Below are 12,810 nucleotides of genomic sequence, written 5' to 3'. Positions count from 1 at the left end.
TTACTGTAAAGTATTAATCAGGATTTTATGTTACTCTATTTACGAATTATAACGGCTTACACTGAAAGTAGTGGCGCGAATAGGCGGATGAGAGCATGACGTCACGGACGCAGCTGCTGTTGCCTGGTAACACAACCTACTGTCAGTCATTAGAGGTGGAGCAAGATGGCGACCTGCAGTCTGCACGATTTGCTGGGGCGGCAGAGCCCGCTGGAGGGCGCCCTGCAGGAGGCGGAGTCTGAGGAGAGGCGAGAGCGGCTGGTGCTGCAGTATCTGGAGGAGGTGAATGGCCGCGCAGCAGCGCTCCGGGCGCCAGACTTCTCCCCAGGTACTCGGCTGTCAGCAGCTGTGGGGGCTGTTCTCTGACGCTTCTTCCATGTTGTCTGCTTTGCTCTGTAAGGCCAGGACCGAGTTGATTGTGGGGTAATTAATCGCCCACCCACAGGGGCAATGCCCTCCATCACCAAACCCAGCCCCCTCCATCACCAAACCCAGCCCCCTCCATCACCAAACCCAGCCCCCTCCATCACCAAACCCAGACCCCTCCATCACCAAACCCAGACCCCTCCATCACCAAACCCAGCCCCCTCCATCACCAAACCCAGCCCCCTCCATCACCAAACCCAGCCCCCTCCATCACCAAGCCCAGACCCCTCCATCACCAAGCCCAGACCCCTCCATCACCAAACCCAGCCCCCTCCATCACCAAACCCAGCCCCCTCCATCACCAAACCCAGCCCCCTCCATCACCAAGCCCAGACCCCTCCATCACCAAACCCAGCCCCCTCCATCACCAAACCCAGCCTCCTCCATCACCAAACCCAGCCTCCTCCATCACCAAACCCAGCCTCCTCCATCACCAAACCCAGCCTCCTCCATCACCAAACCCAGCCCCCTCCATCACCAAGCCCAGCCCCCTCCATCACCAAACCCAGCCTCCTCCATCACCAAACCCAGCCTCCTCCATCACCAAACCCAGCCTCCTCCATCACCAAACCCAGCCTCCTCCATCACCAAACCCAGCCCCCTCCATCACCAAACCCAGCCCCCTCCATCACCAAGCCCAGACCCCTCCATCACCAAACCCAGACCCCTCCATCACCAAACCCAGACTCCTCCATCACCAAACCCAGACTTCTCCATCACCAAACCCAGACTCCTCCATCACCAAACCCAGCCCCCTCCATCACCAAACCCAGACTCCTCCATCACCAAACCCAGACTCCTCCATCACCAAACCCAGACTCCTCCATCACCAAACCCAGCCCCCTCCATCACCAAACCCAAACTCCTCCATCACCAAACCCAGACCCCTCCATCACCAAACCCAGACCCCTCCATCACCAAACCCAGACCCCTCCATCACCAAACCCAGACCCCTCCATCACCAAACCCAGACCCCTCCATCACCAAACCCAGACCCCTCCATCACCAAACCCAGACTCCTCCATCACCAAACCCAGACTCCTCCATCACCAAACCCAGACTCCTCTATCACCAAACCCAGACTCCTCTATCACCAAACCCAGACCCCCTCCATCACCAAACCCAGACCCCTCCATCACCAAACCCAGACCCCTCCATCAGACGCAGATACAGAAATGCGATCCATCACTGCAGAGGACATGTCTCCTCCAGAGTCCAGTGACGGCGGTTTTACACCGCTCCATCTATTGCTCAGTATTGTGCTCGGTGGTGTACGGCTCTGCACTGTGCTCGGTGGTGTACGGCTCGGCACTGTGCTCGGCGGTGTACGGCTCGGCACTGTGCTCGGCGGTGTACGGCTCGGCACTGTGCTCGGCGGTGTACGGCTCGGCACTGTGCTCGGCGGTGTACGGCTCGGCGCTGTGCTCGGCGGTGTACGGCTCGGTGGTGTACGGCTCAGCACTGCGATTGTCAGTTCTCTCCCTATGCAGCTTCTTCTCACCCAACTCTCTCCCTATAGCCCCCAGAGGCTTCTCGCCACCCCCTCCAGGTGATTGACAGGTCTTCTGTGTTTGACTATAGCGAGAGATCTGTCTGTCATCTGTAACAAGGTGGGGTGAAGTTGGCCGGGATCCGGCGTCGGAGCAGTCTGCCGGGGCCCGGCGTCGGAGCAGTCTGCCGGGGCCCGCATTGTCGGAGCAGTCTGCCGGGGTCCAGCCTCGGAGCAGTCAGGATTCTTTCTATGGGCCCTGGACAGTTTTTCAAAATGTGTTTTCTGGGAATTGCTGCAGTGGTCACAATAAACCGCAGCTGCTGCAGCCGCGCTGTGATTCATGGGGCCCGGAATTTATGCAGCAGAAATATAATGCCAATAATAACCCTTTACAGGGAACCCGGCATTTCCAGTCCTCCCCTCTGCACAGGTTAGCGATGACTTTCTGATCACTGGGATCCCATCAATGCTAAGAATGAGGCTCTGCAATGCTGCATTGGATTGGTGGATGTGCTCACATGACCCCGTCCGCCATACAAACCATGGAGGACCGCACTGGCCGCGTCCCTCAACCTCGCAGGTAGTGGAGCTGACGTAAAGCAGCTATTACTGCGTCCTTACATCTCAGCGCTTCACTGTCAGGATCGGGGGTCCCGGCCGTCCGATCTCCCCAGTGATCTGGGGTCTTCTGTCCTGTGAATAGGTGACAGTGTGGAGATGAGCAGTTTCCCGTCACCGGTAATAGGTGAATATTCCTCATTCTCTCCTCTCTGCGGTTTCTCTCCTTTCCTCTCTGCGGTTTCTCTCCTCTCTGCGGTTCCTCTCCTCTCTGCGGTTTCTCTCCTCTTTGCGGTTTCTCTCCTCTCTGCGGTTCCTTTCCTCTCTGCGATTTCTCTCCTCTCTGCGGTTTATCTCCTCTCCTCTCTGCGGTTCCTCTCCTCTCTGCGGTTTCTCTCCTCTCTGCGGTTCCTCTCCTCTCTGCGGTTCCTCTCCTCTCTGCGGTTCCTCTCCTCTCTGCGGTTCCTCTCCTCTCTGCGGTTTCTCTCCTCTCTGCGGTTTCTCTCCTCTCTGCGGTTTCTCTCCTCTCTGCGGTTTCTCTCCTCTCTGCGGTTTCTCTCCTCTCTGCGGTTTCTCTCCTCTCTGCGGTTTCTCTCCTCTCTGCGGTTTCTCTCCTCTCTGCGGTTTCTCTCCTCTCTGCGGTTTCTCTCCTCTCTGCGGTTTCTCTCCTCTCCTCTCTGCGGTTCCTTTCCTCTCTGCGGTTCCTTTCCTCTCTGCGGTTCCTCTCCTCTCTGCGGTTTCTCTCCTCTCTGCGGTTTCTCTCCTCTCTGCGGTTTCTCTCCTCTCTGCGGTTTCTCTCCTCTCCTCTCTGCGGTTCCTCTCCTCTCTGCGGTTCCTCTCCTCTCTGCGGTTTCTCTCCTCTCTGCGGTTTCTCTCCTCTCTGCGGTTCCTCTCCTCTCTGCGGTTCCTCTCCTCTCTGCGGTTCCTCTCGTCTCTGCGGTTCCTCTCGTCTCTGCGGTTCCTCTCGTCTCTGCGGTTCCTCTCGTCTCTGCGGTTCCTCTCGTCTCTGCGGTTCCTCTCGTCTCTGCGGTTCCTCTCGTCTCTGCGGTTCCTCTCGTCTCTGCGGTTTCTCTCCTCTCTGCGGTTTCTCTCCTCTCTGCGGTTTCTCTCCTCTCTGCGGTTTCTCTCCTCTCTGCGGTTTCTCTCCTCTCTGCGGTTCCTCTCCTCTCTGCGGTTTCTCTCCTCTCCTCTCTGCGGTTTCTCTCCTTTCTGCGGTTTCTCTCCTTTCTGCGGTTCCTCTCCTTTCTGCGGTTCCTCTCCTCTCTGCGGTTTCTCTCCTTTCTGCGGTTTCTCTCCTTTCTGCGGTTTCTCTCCTTTCTGCGGTTCCTCTCCTCTCTGCGGTTTCTCTCCTCTCTGCGGTTTCTCTCCTCTCTGCGGTTCCTCTCCTCTCTGCGGTTTCTCTCCTCTCTGCGGTTCCTCTCCTCTCTGCGGTTCCTCTCCTCTCTGCGGTTCCTCTCCTCTCTGCGGTTCCTCTCCTCTCTGCGGTTCCTCTCCTCTCTGCGGTTCCTCTCCTCTCTGCGGTTTCTCTCCTCTCTGCGGTTTCTCTCCTCTCTGCGGTTTCTCTCCTCTCTGCGGTTTCTCTCCTCTCTGCGGTTTCTCTCCTCTCTGCGGTTTCTCTCCTCTCTGCGGTTTCTCTCCTCTCTGCGGTTTCTCTCCTCTCTGCGGTTTCTCTCCTCTCTGCGGTTCCTCTCCTCTCTGCGGTTTCTCTCCTCTCTGCGGTTTCTCTCCTCTCTGCGGTTTCTCTCCTCTCTGCGGTTTCTCTCCTCTCTGCGGTTTCTCTCCTCTCTGCGGTTTCTCTCCTCTCTGCGGTTTCTCTCCTCTCTGCGGTTTCTCTCCTCTCTGCGGTTTCTCTCCTCTCTGCGGTTCCTCTCCTCTCTGCGGTTCCTCTCCTCTCTGCGGTTTCTCTCCTCTCTGCGGTTCCTCTCCTCTCTGCGGTTTCTCTCCTCTCTGCGGTTTCTCTCCTCTCTGCGGTTTCTCTCCTCTCTGCGGTTCCTCTCCTCTCTGCGGTTCCTCTCCTCTCTGCGGTTCCTCTCCTCTCTGCGGTTCCTCTTCTCTCTGCGGTTCCTCTCCTCTCTGCGGTTCCTCTCCTCTCTGCGGTTCCTCTCCTCTCTGCGGTTCCTCTCCTCTCTGCGGTTCCTCTCCTCTCTGCGGTTTCTCTCCTCTCTGCGGTTTCTCTCCTCTCTGCGGTTTCTCTCCTCTCTGCGGTTTCTCTCCTCTCCTCTCTGCGGTTTCTCTCCTCTCCTCTCTGCGGTTCCTCTCCTCTCTGCGGTTCCTCTCCGCTCTGCGGTTCCTCTCCTCTCTGCGGTTCCTCTCCTCTCTGCGGTTCCTCTCCTCTCTGCGGTTCCTCTCCTCTCTGCGGTTTCTCTCCTCTCTGCGGTTTCTCTCCTCTCCTCTCTGCGGTTCCTCTCCTCTCTGCGGTTCCTCTCCTCTCTGCGGTTCCTCTCCTCTCTGCGGTTCCTCTCCTCTCTGCGGTTCCTCTCCTCTCTGCGGTTTCTCTCCTCTCTGCGGTTCCTCTCCTCTCCGCTCTGCGGTTCCTCTCCTCTCTGCGGTTTCTCTCCTCTCTGCGGTTCCTCTCCTCTCTGCGGTTCCTCTCCTCTCTGCGGTTCCTCTCCTCTCTGCGGTTCCTCTCCTCTCTGCGGTTCCTCTCCTCTCTGCGGTTTCTCTCCTCTCTGCGGTTTCTCTCCTCTCTGCGGTTTCTCTCCTCTCTGCGGTTTCTCTCCTCTCTGCGGTTTCTCTCCTCTCTGCGGTTTCTCTCCTCTCTGCGGTTTCTCTCCTCTCTGCGGTTCCTCTCCTCTCTGCGGTTCTTCTCCTCTCTGCGGTTCCTCTCCTCTCTGCGGTTCCTCTCCTCTCTGCGGTTTCTCTCCTCTCTGCGGTTCCTCTCCTCTCTGCGGTTTCTCTCCTCTCTGCGGTTTCTCTCCTCTCTGCGGTTTCTCTCCTCTCTGCGGTTTCTCTCCTCTCTGCGGTTTCTCTCCTCTCCTCTCTGCGGTTCCTCTCCTCTCTGCGGTTCCTCTCCTCTCTGCGGTTCTTCTCCTCTCTGCGGTTCCTCTCCTCTCTGCGGTTCCTCTCCTCTCTGCGGTTTCTCTCCTCTCTGCGGTTCCTCTCCTCTCTGCGGTTTCTCTCCTCTCTGCGGTTTCTCTCCTCTCTGCGGTTTCTCTCCTCTCTGCGGTTTCTCTCCTCTCTGCGGTTCCTCTCCTCTCTGCGGTTTCTCTCCTCTCTGCGGTTCCTCTCCTCTCTGCGGTTCTTCTCCTCTCTGCGGTTCCTCTCCTCTCTGCGGTTCCTCTCCTCTCTGCGGTTCCTCTCCTCTCTGCGGTTCCTCTCCTCTCTGCGGTTTCTCTCCTCTCTGCGGTTTCTCTCCTCTCTGCGGTTTCTCTCCTCTCTGCGGTTTCTCTCCTCTCTGCGGTTTCTCTCCTCTCTGCGGTTCCTCTCCTCTCTGCGGTTTCGGACGATCATGGCGGCAGGTGTCAGTTTTGTGTTAGATAATGTAGAAGTCATTGGCTGATCGTCTCTCAGCTGTTCCCGTCAGATAATTCCTCTGGTCAAGAAATAAAGAAACGTTTGTTTCTCACAAAGCGTCGCATGTGAATACGGTTGTACGGTGATGTGTAACAATCCAATCCACAGATCCCCCATAACAAGAGCAGGAGGCGACCAAAATCCTCACCAAACCTATAAGCGTTTGCAAATGACAATGAGACGTTCGGTATAGTCACCGTATGTAATTTGCCGCTGTGCTGCGCAGACCCTTCGTACGCCTGCAGCTAATGTGCAGAACATGTACAGAGGCCACACGGTGCAGCATGGCTGGATCTCTGTCCACCGACAGCAGACGATGGCCACGGGATCATGGAACAAAACGTGGCCATCCGCCCCCTGCAGGAGCGTGGAGTATCGGGCGCACAGTCTATCACGTCGTGTGGCCTCACTGAGAATGTCAGCAGGTGTGGTGATGGGACCGGAGGGAATACTGGGAGATTTCAGCTCTGAAGCCATCGACTAATTATTAATAATAAATATTATACACTGAACAGTATAAACCGTGCAGACCCGCTCATTTACTGGACTAGGCTCCGGAGCAGATTTCTCAGGGTCTTCATCAGTTCCACTTTTCTTTCTGATGGCAGAGCCCTGTCCTCGCTCTCCTGTTGTGCAGCCGCTTCCAGTTTCAAGGGAGGAATTTAGGTAAAGACTGCTAATGGAGTCTTTGTTCGGGATATCCACAGACTGTGCCGTATTAGCTGTATATCAGTGCCGATATATCAATATATAAAACAATGAACACAGACATGTTCTCTCTTTCAGCCAGCGTCATCCACTGAGCTCGTGTATTGGAAGAAACCCAATTATACAGTTTGCATCTCTAACCTTGAAGCTAGAAAAAGGGAGTAAGGAGTATTTCACTCCCTATTTTCTCCCAGCACATTGTTTGTTTCTTGTACATTCTTTCTGTGCAAACTCTACTGATAAGACTTTGCAGCTTCACATTCTGGCTTCATTATCTTTTGTTAACTCCTTCATGACTATACAGCTTTGAATTATATTATGGGTCTATGCGATGGCTACATAGACATACAAATTATTATTCAACTACATCTACATTTTGATTATTTACATACACAGATATTCTTATTATGTTTAAACAAACAAACTACAGCTCAGGCGACCTCCACACCAGGACCCCCTGTAAATGCAGCTCTTGTAGTTATGGCGCAGCTTTCTGCACGTTCTGCGGTTTCTGATGGTGCATCTGTTGGTGCTTTTATTTCACGTCTTATATTTTATTCATCTTTTTTTGCATTTTGCAGAGTTAGAATGGCTGAACACGGACGGCTCCATGTCCCTGCACAGGGATCTCGCAGGGAAGGTCGTGCTGCTGGATTTTTTCACCTATTGTTGCATCAACTGTATGCACATCCTCCCTGACCTGCACGCTCTGGAGCAGCGCTTCTGTGACGCAGGTACTGGATCTGCTGTGCTGTGGATCTACCCCGGACAATACCATAAATTACATCTTGTAATGATATCCTGCAGACTCCACACGGGGTATGGAGGGAGATAATAAAACCTAAATGTTGTGATACCCTATGGCGATATAACGATAGATTAATGCCAGGGATACACAAACCAAAAGAGGACCAGGAGAGATTTGTTGTCAAATACAAAATACACTTTATTAGTACAAAAAGGTAACACAAGTGCACAGTGGTTGATGGAACACACCTTGCCCAGAAAAACACCCAGGGAACGCCTTGGGCTGCCTCAAGAGGGCAGTATAGCCTGCTAAAGAGGTATATGTGAATGTGCGTGCAACAATAGCTGCGGGAGAGAGGGTGTATCTGACACACAATAGAATGCCTAAATCACCCTAGACTGCTTCCTCCAACAGCGGCTAAAATAAAAAAAAAAGGCAGAATACCTTGAGACATAATGGAGACAGCAGGGAAGAGGTGAGGCAGACCAGGCGTGGGGAGGGGCCTCAACGCGCGTTTCACTGTAGGGCTTCGTCAGGAGACCTCCTAACAGAGATGAGGATCATGGAACCGATAGATCCAATGTGCCAGTCATCAGAAATCTAACAAATGAACCACACGTAAATCAGGTGTCAGTGCACGTATTCTGTCTTCCACATGATACGCCCACTTTGCACTCACAGCTTCATTTGCATATGACTCTCACATTAGATTTCTCATAACTGGCAGTTAAATCTCTTTAATAAATAAATAAATGATGCTATTCATTATGCAAAAACCTTCTGATCGGTTTCTTTTGCCGATCCTTTTGTCTTCCATCTAATATCCCATTGCCAGAGCCATCTGGGAGAGGGGATGAGAGGGGCCCCAGGAAACACCTGAATACTCTGCTGAGCGGCCGTGTCTATGGGGTGGGTCTGTAGAGGTGGTGGTCTCGTCTGTATGGGGGTCTTCAATGTGAGTGAGCAGGACATGTCTGCAGGACAGCTGGAGGCTGCCAGTGGAAGGACGGGAGTGTCATAGCTTTGGCCTTCCCTCCTCACCTCCGTTGCCCTCCATCATCATCAGTAATGTGTAATATATGAGCCGCCTGCAGGACCTGATGCTTCTGCACCAACAAAATCTGAAAACTACCATGAAATCTGCTCCTGGTTCCCTTGTCCGGGTCTTCTCTTATTGATGATTGGTTTATTCGGTTTTGCTGCGCTGGAGATCTTGTAGATCTAACGCTCTTTCTTCCTCCAGACGGACTAGTCATTATCGGGGTGCATTCCGCCAAGTTTCCTAACGAGCGGGTTCTGGATAACATAAAGAGCGCGGTTCTGCGGTACAGCATCAGCCACCCAGTGGTGAACGACGCTGACGCCACCTTGTGGCAGGAGCTGGAGGTGTCGTGCTGGCCGACCCTCGTCCTGATCGGCCCTCGGGGGAACCTCCTGTTCTCTCTGGTTGGAGAAGGACACAAGGAGAACTTGTTCCTCTTCACTTCGATGGCGCTAAAGTTCTACAAGGAGAAACATGAAATAACGGAGGACCGGATCCCCCGGCGGCTGTACAAGGACTCGCTGCCGCCGTCACCGCTGCTGTTTCCCGGTAAGGTGGCCGTAGATCCATCTGGTGACGTCCTGGTGATCTCCGATACCGGTCATCACAGAATCCTGGTGGTGTCCAAGGACGGCCGAATCCAGCACACCATAGGAGGTGAGAACGGGAGGGTACTGGCTTTGTATTCTGAGAATGTGGTGTCGGGCGGCCATCACTCTATCGTTTGCTTTAAATGCCTGTGAGAGCTGAGGGTTTGTTACAGCTACATCCGGTCCAACAATCATTTCTCTACACCCGGTCCTGTCTTTAGACCGCTAAGACTCCAGGCTGATTGTTCGTTTTACCTTCACTGACACATTGTTACAAAATATTTTCTTGCTTTGCTCCATTAAAGGGAATCTTTCTCTAGGTTTTTGTCACCTAATCTGAGAGCCGCAAAATGTAGGGACAGAGATCCTGATTCCAGCGATGTGTCACTTACTGGGCTGCTTAGTGTAGTTTTAATAAAATCCCTGTTTAATCAGCAGGAGATCATCATTCCAGGACTACTTGGCGTGCTGCAGGTAGTCCAGCATATTCATGAGCTCTGTATAACTGCTAGATCTGCAGCAGAGAAAACACTGATTTTATCGGAATGACAGCAAACAGCTCAGTAAGTGACACATCGCTGAAATCAGGATCTCTGCCCCTACATTATACTGAGGGAGAAAAAACCTTGTGACAGATTCCCTTTAAGACAAATAGACACTCTAAGGCTATGTGCCCACGGGAGCTTGCATCTGCGGATTTTGCCACAGAAAACCTGCGGATTTATCTGGATTTTCCAGATAAATTCGCAGGTTTTAGCATGTACAGTCACTCCCCATGTTATCCTATGGGACATGGGGAGTGCTGTGTCCACGCTGCGGAAAGTGCGGCTGCCGACCATGCTGTGGATGTCCGCATCCGCACGTATAATTGCATGTCAATTATTCATGCGGAATTACCTGTGGATGTCCCGGCCCTCCGCTATGGAGATAGAGGCCGGGACGTCCGCAGGTAAGCCGCATGAATGTCCGCAGGTTTACCGCAGCTGTATCGCTGGAATCCCGCAGCTAAAAATAGCTGCGGACGCCGGCGGGCAGCTGCGGGACACATGCGCAGGTACGAGCGCCCGTGGGCACATAGCCTAAATGTCGTCATTGCTATGAACTTCAGCATCCTAGGGGTTAATGAGCCGATCCCGGCTGCTTCTGCTGGAGACATAGCCGCCCTAAATGTGAGCGATTACCCCAAATCTCCGCTCTGTGCAGAATCCTCCCATATTACATATTTAATAGTCGTCAGCGCTCCACAGCCCTGGCATAGTCATAGGTGTAGAATATGGTCTGTGCACGGCCACCACCGGAGGGCGCTCCCCGTATACTCCGTATACACGCTGAATAATGAGTGTCTCCGGGAGCGTCGCCCGCCGCAGCTTCTGCTGACCCGGTGAGGTTGTGCTTTGCTCAGGAGCTCGTCTTTCTGGATGAATTGATCAGTGGTGGGTCTATGAGTCTTCATGCGACATACATGGCACTAATGTACAGCGGCCTCGTCAGTGACCGGACGTTGTGTTCTGCGCAGGGCCTGACAGCGGCTGGAGGGACGGAGGCTTCTCACAAACCTTATTCAATGCCCCTCAAGGCGTCGCTATACGAGAGAAAACCGTCTACGTGGCTGATACGGAAAACCACCTCATCAGGAAGGTAGGAGTCCTCCGTCCATGCAGAGCGCCCCGGACCCCCATGACCCCCGCTCCGGATCATCTGTCATTGGAGGGGGACAGACAAGAGGCCCCAATAGACGAGAATGGCGGCCAATCCGGCGGAATGTACATTTATCTCCTGTGAATTTACTTATGTCCTGGACAATGTTTTGTGTTTTCCGATCAGTTCTTTTTCTTGTTTTGTTGCCAGGTTGATCTGGACACGTTATCGGTGAGCACTGTGGCCGGGACCGGCAGTCAAGGATCAGACAAGGAGGGAGGCGCTCAAGGACCGCTGCAGCCGATCAGCTCGCCGTGGGATGTGGCATTTGGTGCTCAAGGTGCGTCTGTGTTTTATCTTCAACATTCACTTACATGTAAAAGGGATTGTCTGGGCTAAATATAAAAACTTTACTTTGCGCGTGGATGTAGCAAAAATAACAACACCCCCCTGCGTCCACCTGCCGTCGCCCCCAGCGTCCACCTGCCGTCGCCCCCAGCGTCCACCTGCCGTCGCCCGCAGCGTCCACCTGCCGTCGCCCGCAGCGTCCACCTGCCGTCGCCCGCAGCGTCCACCTGCCGTCGCCCGCAGCGTCCACCTGCCGTCGCCCGCAGCGTCCACCTGCCGTCGCCCCCAGCGTCCACCTGCCGTCGCCCCCAGCGTCCACCTGCCGTCGCCCCCAGCGTCCACCTGCCGTCGCCCCCCTGCGTCCGCCCGCCAACACCCCCTGCGTCCACCCGCCGTCGCCCCCAGCCTCCACCCGCAGTCGCCCCCCTGCGTCCACCTGCCGTCGCCCCCCTGCGTCCGCCCGCCGACACCCCCTGCGTCCGCCCGCCGACACCCCCCTGCGTCCACCTGCCGACACCCCCCCCTGCATCCACCTGCTGACACCCCCCTGCGTCCTCTTTCCGACACCCCCCTGCGTCCTCTTTCCGACACCCCCCTGCGTCCACCCGCCGACACCCCCCTGCGTCCACCCGCCGACACCCCCCTGCGTCCACCCGCCGACACCCCCCTGCGTCCACCCGCCGACACCCCCCAGCGTCCACCCGCCGACACCCCCTGATTCCCACACTCGGCACTTAGGTATTATTGTTTTAATCCTCACATATATATTCTGTGCTCCTGACATTGTAGCTGCGCCTGTCATTGGCGGCTTTGCCTCTACACTCCCCCTGGTGGCCGCCCTCTAAAATTGCAAGTAAACAAAATTTAAAACTAATTTCATCTATGACCTGAGTGGCTGTCACTGGCTGATATCTGCTGCTGCACAGCCCCAATCTTACTCAGCGCCTTCCCCCAGGGAGTACGGCCGGACGGATCCCAGCAGACTAAAGGTTGGATGCAATGTGGATGTTATTCTAGACACAGCGAGGCGGGCGGTGACTCTGCGCTGTCTAATCATTCATTCCCAGACTAATCCTCACTAGTGATGAGCGGGCACTACCATGCTCGGGTGGTCAGTACTGGTAACTAGTGATGAGCGGGCACTACCATGCTCAGGTGCTCAGTACTGGTAACTAGTGATGAGCGGGCACTACCATGCTCGGATGCTCAGTACTGGTAACTAGTGATGAGCGGGCACTACCATGCTCAGGTGCTCAGTACTGGTGACTAGTGATGAGCGGGCACTACCATGCTCAGGTGCTCAGTACTGGTAACTAGTGATGAGCGGGCACTACCATGCTCAGGTGATCAGTACTGGTAACTAGTGATGAGCGGGCACTACCATGCTCGGGTGCTCAGTACTGGTAACTAGTGATGAGTGAGCACTACCATGCTCGGGTGCTCTGTACTGGTAACTAGTGATGAGCGGGCACTACCATGCTCAGGTGCTGAGTACTGGTAACTAGTGATGAGCGGGCACTACCATGCTCGGGTGCTCTGTACTGGTAACTAGTGATGAGCGGGCACTACCATGCTCGGGTGCTCAGTACTGGTAACTAGTGATGAGCGGGCACTACCATGCTCGGGTGCTCCGTACTGGTAACTAGTGATGAGCGGGCACTGCCATGCTCGGGTGCTCCGTACTGGTAACTAGTGATGAGCGGGCACTGCCATGCTCGGGTGCTCTGTACTGGTAACTAGTGATGAG

General features: G+C 54.6%; 1 protein-coding gene across 2 annotated transcripts in view; it reads left to right on the top strand.

Moving 5' to 3' along the window:
• Nucleotides 1–145: 145 nt before the first annotated feature.
• The window catches only part of NHLRC2 (NHL repeat containing 2), a 66,319-nt gene continuing 53,654 nt past the window's right edge, over nt 146–12,810 (top strand). The window contains exons 1-5 of one of the 2 annotated variants that reach the window (XM_075348158.1): nt 146–328; nt 7,279–7,431; nt 8,689–9,144; nt 10,594–10,715; nt 10,926–11,055. In XM_075348158.1, the coding sequence (XP_075204273.1) occupies nt 166–328; nt 7,279–7,431; nt 8,689–9,144; nt 10,594–10,715; nt 10,926–11,055 (1,024 nt within the window). In that variant the 5' untranslated portion in view covers nt 146–165. The remainder of the gene's footprint in view (nt 329–7,278; nt 7,432–8,688; nt 9,145–10,593; nt 10,716–10,925; nt 11,056–12,810) is intronic. The other variant, XM_075348159.1, reaches the window with a different exon arrangement.

The sequence above is a fragment of the Anomaloglossus baeobatrachus genome, chromosome 5 (assembly GCF_048569485.1).
Source record: "Anomaloglossus baeobatrachus isolate aAnoBae1 chromosome 5, aAnoBae1.hap1, whole genome shotgun sequence".
Taxonomy (NCBI): domain Eukaryota; kingdom Metazoa; phylum Chordata; class Amphibia; order Anura; family Aromobatidae; genus Anomaloglossus; species Anomaloglossus baeobatrachus.
The sequence above is the reverse complement of the archived record's forward strand: the minus strand, read 5'-3'. Positions and strand labels throughout refer to the sequence as shown.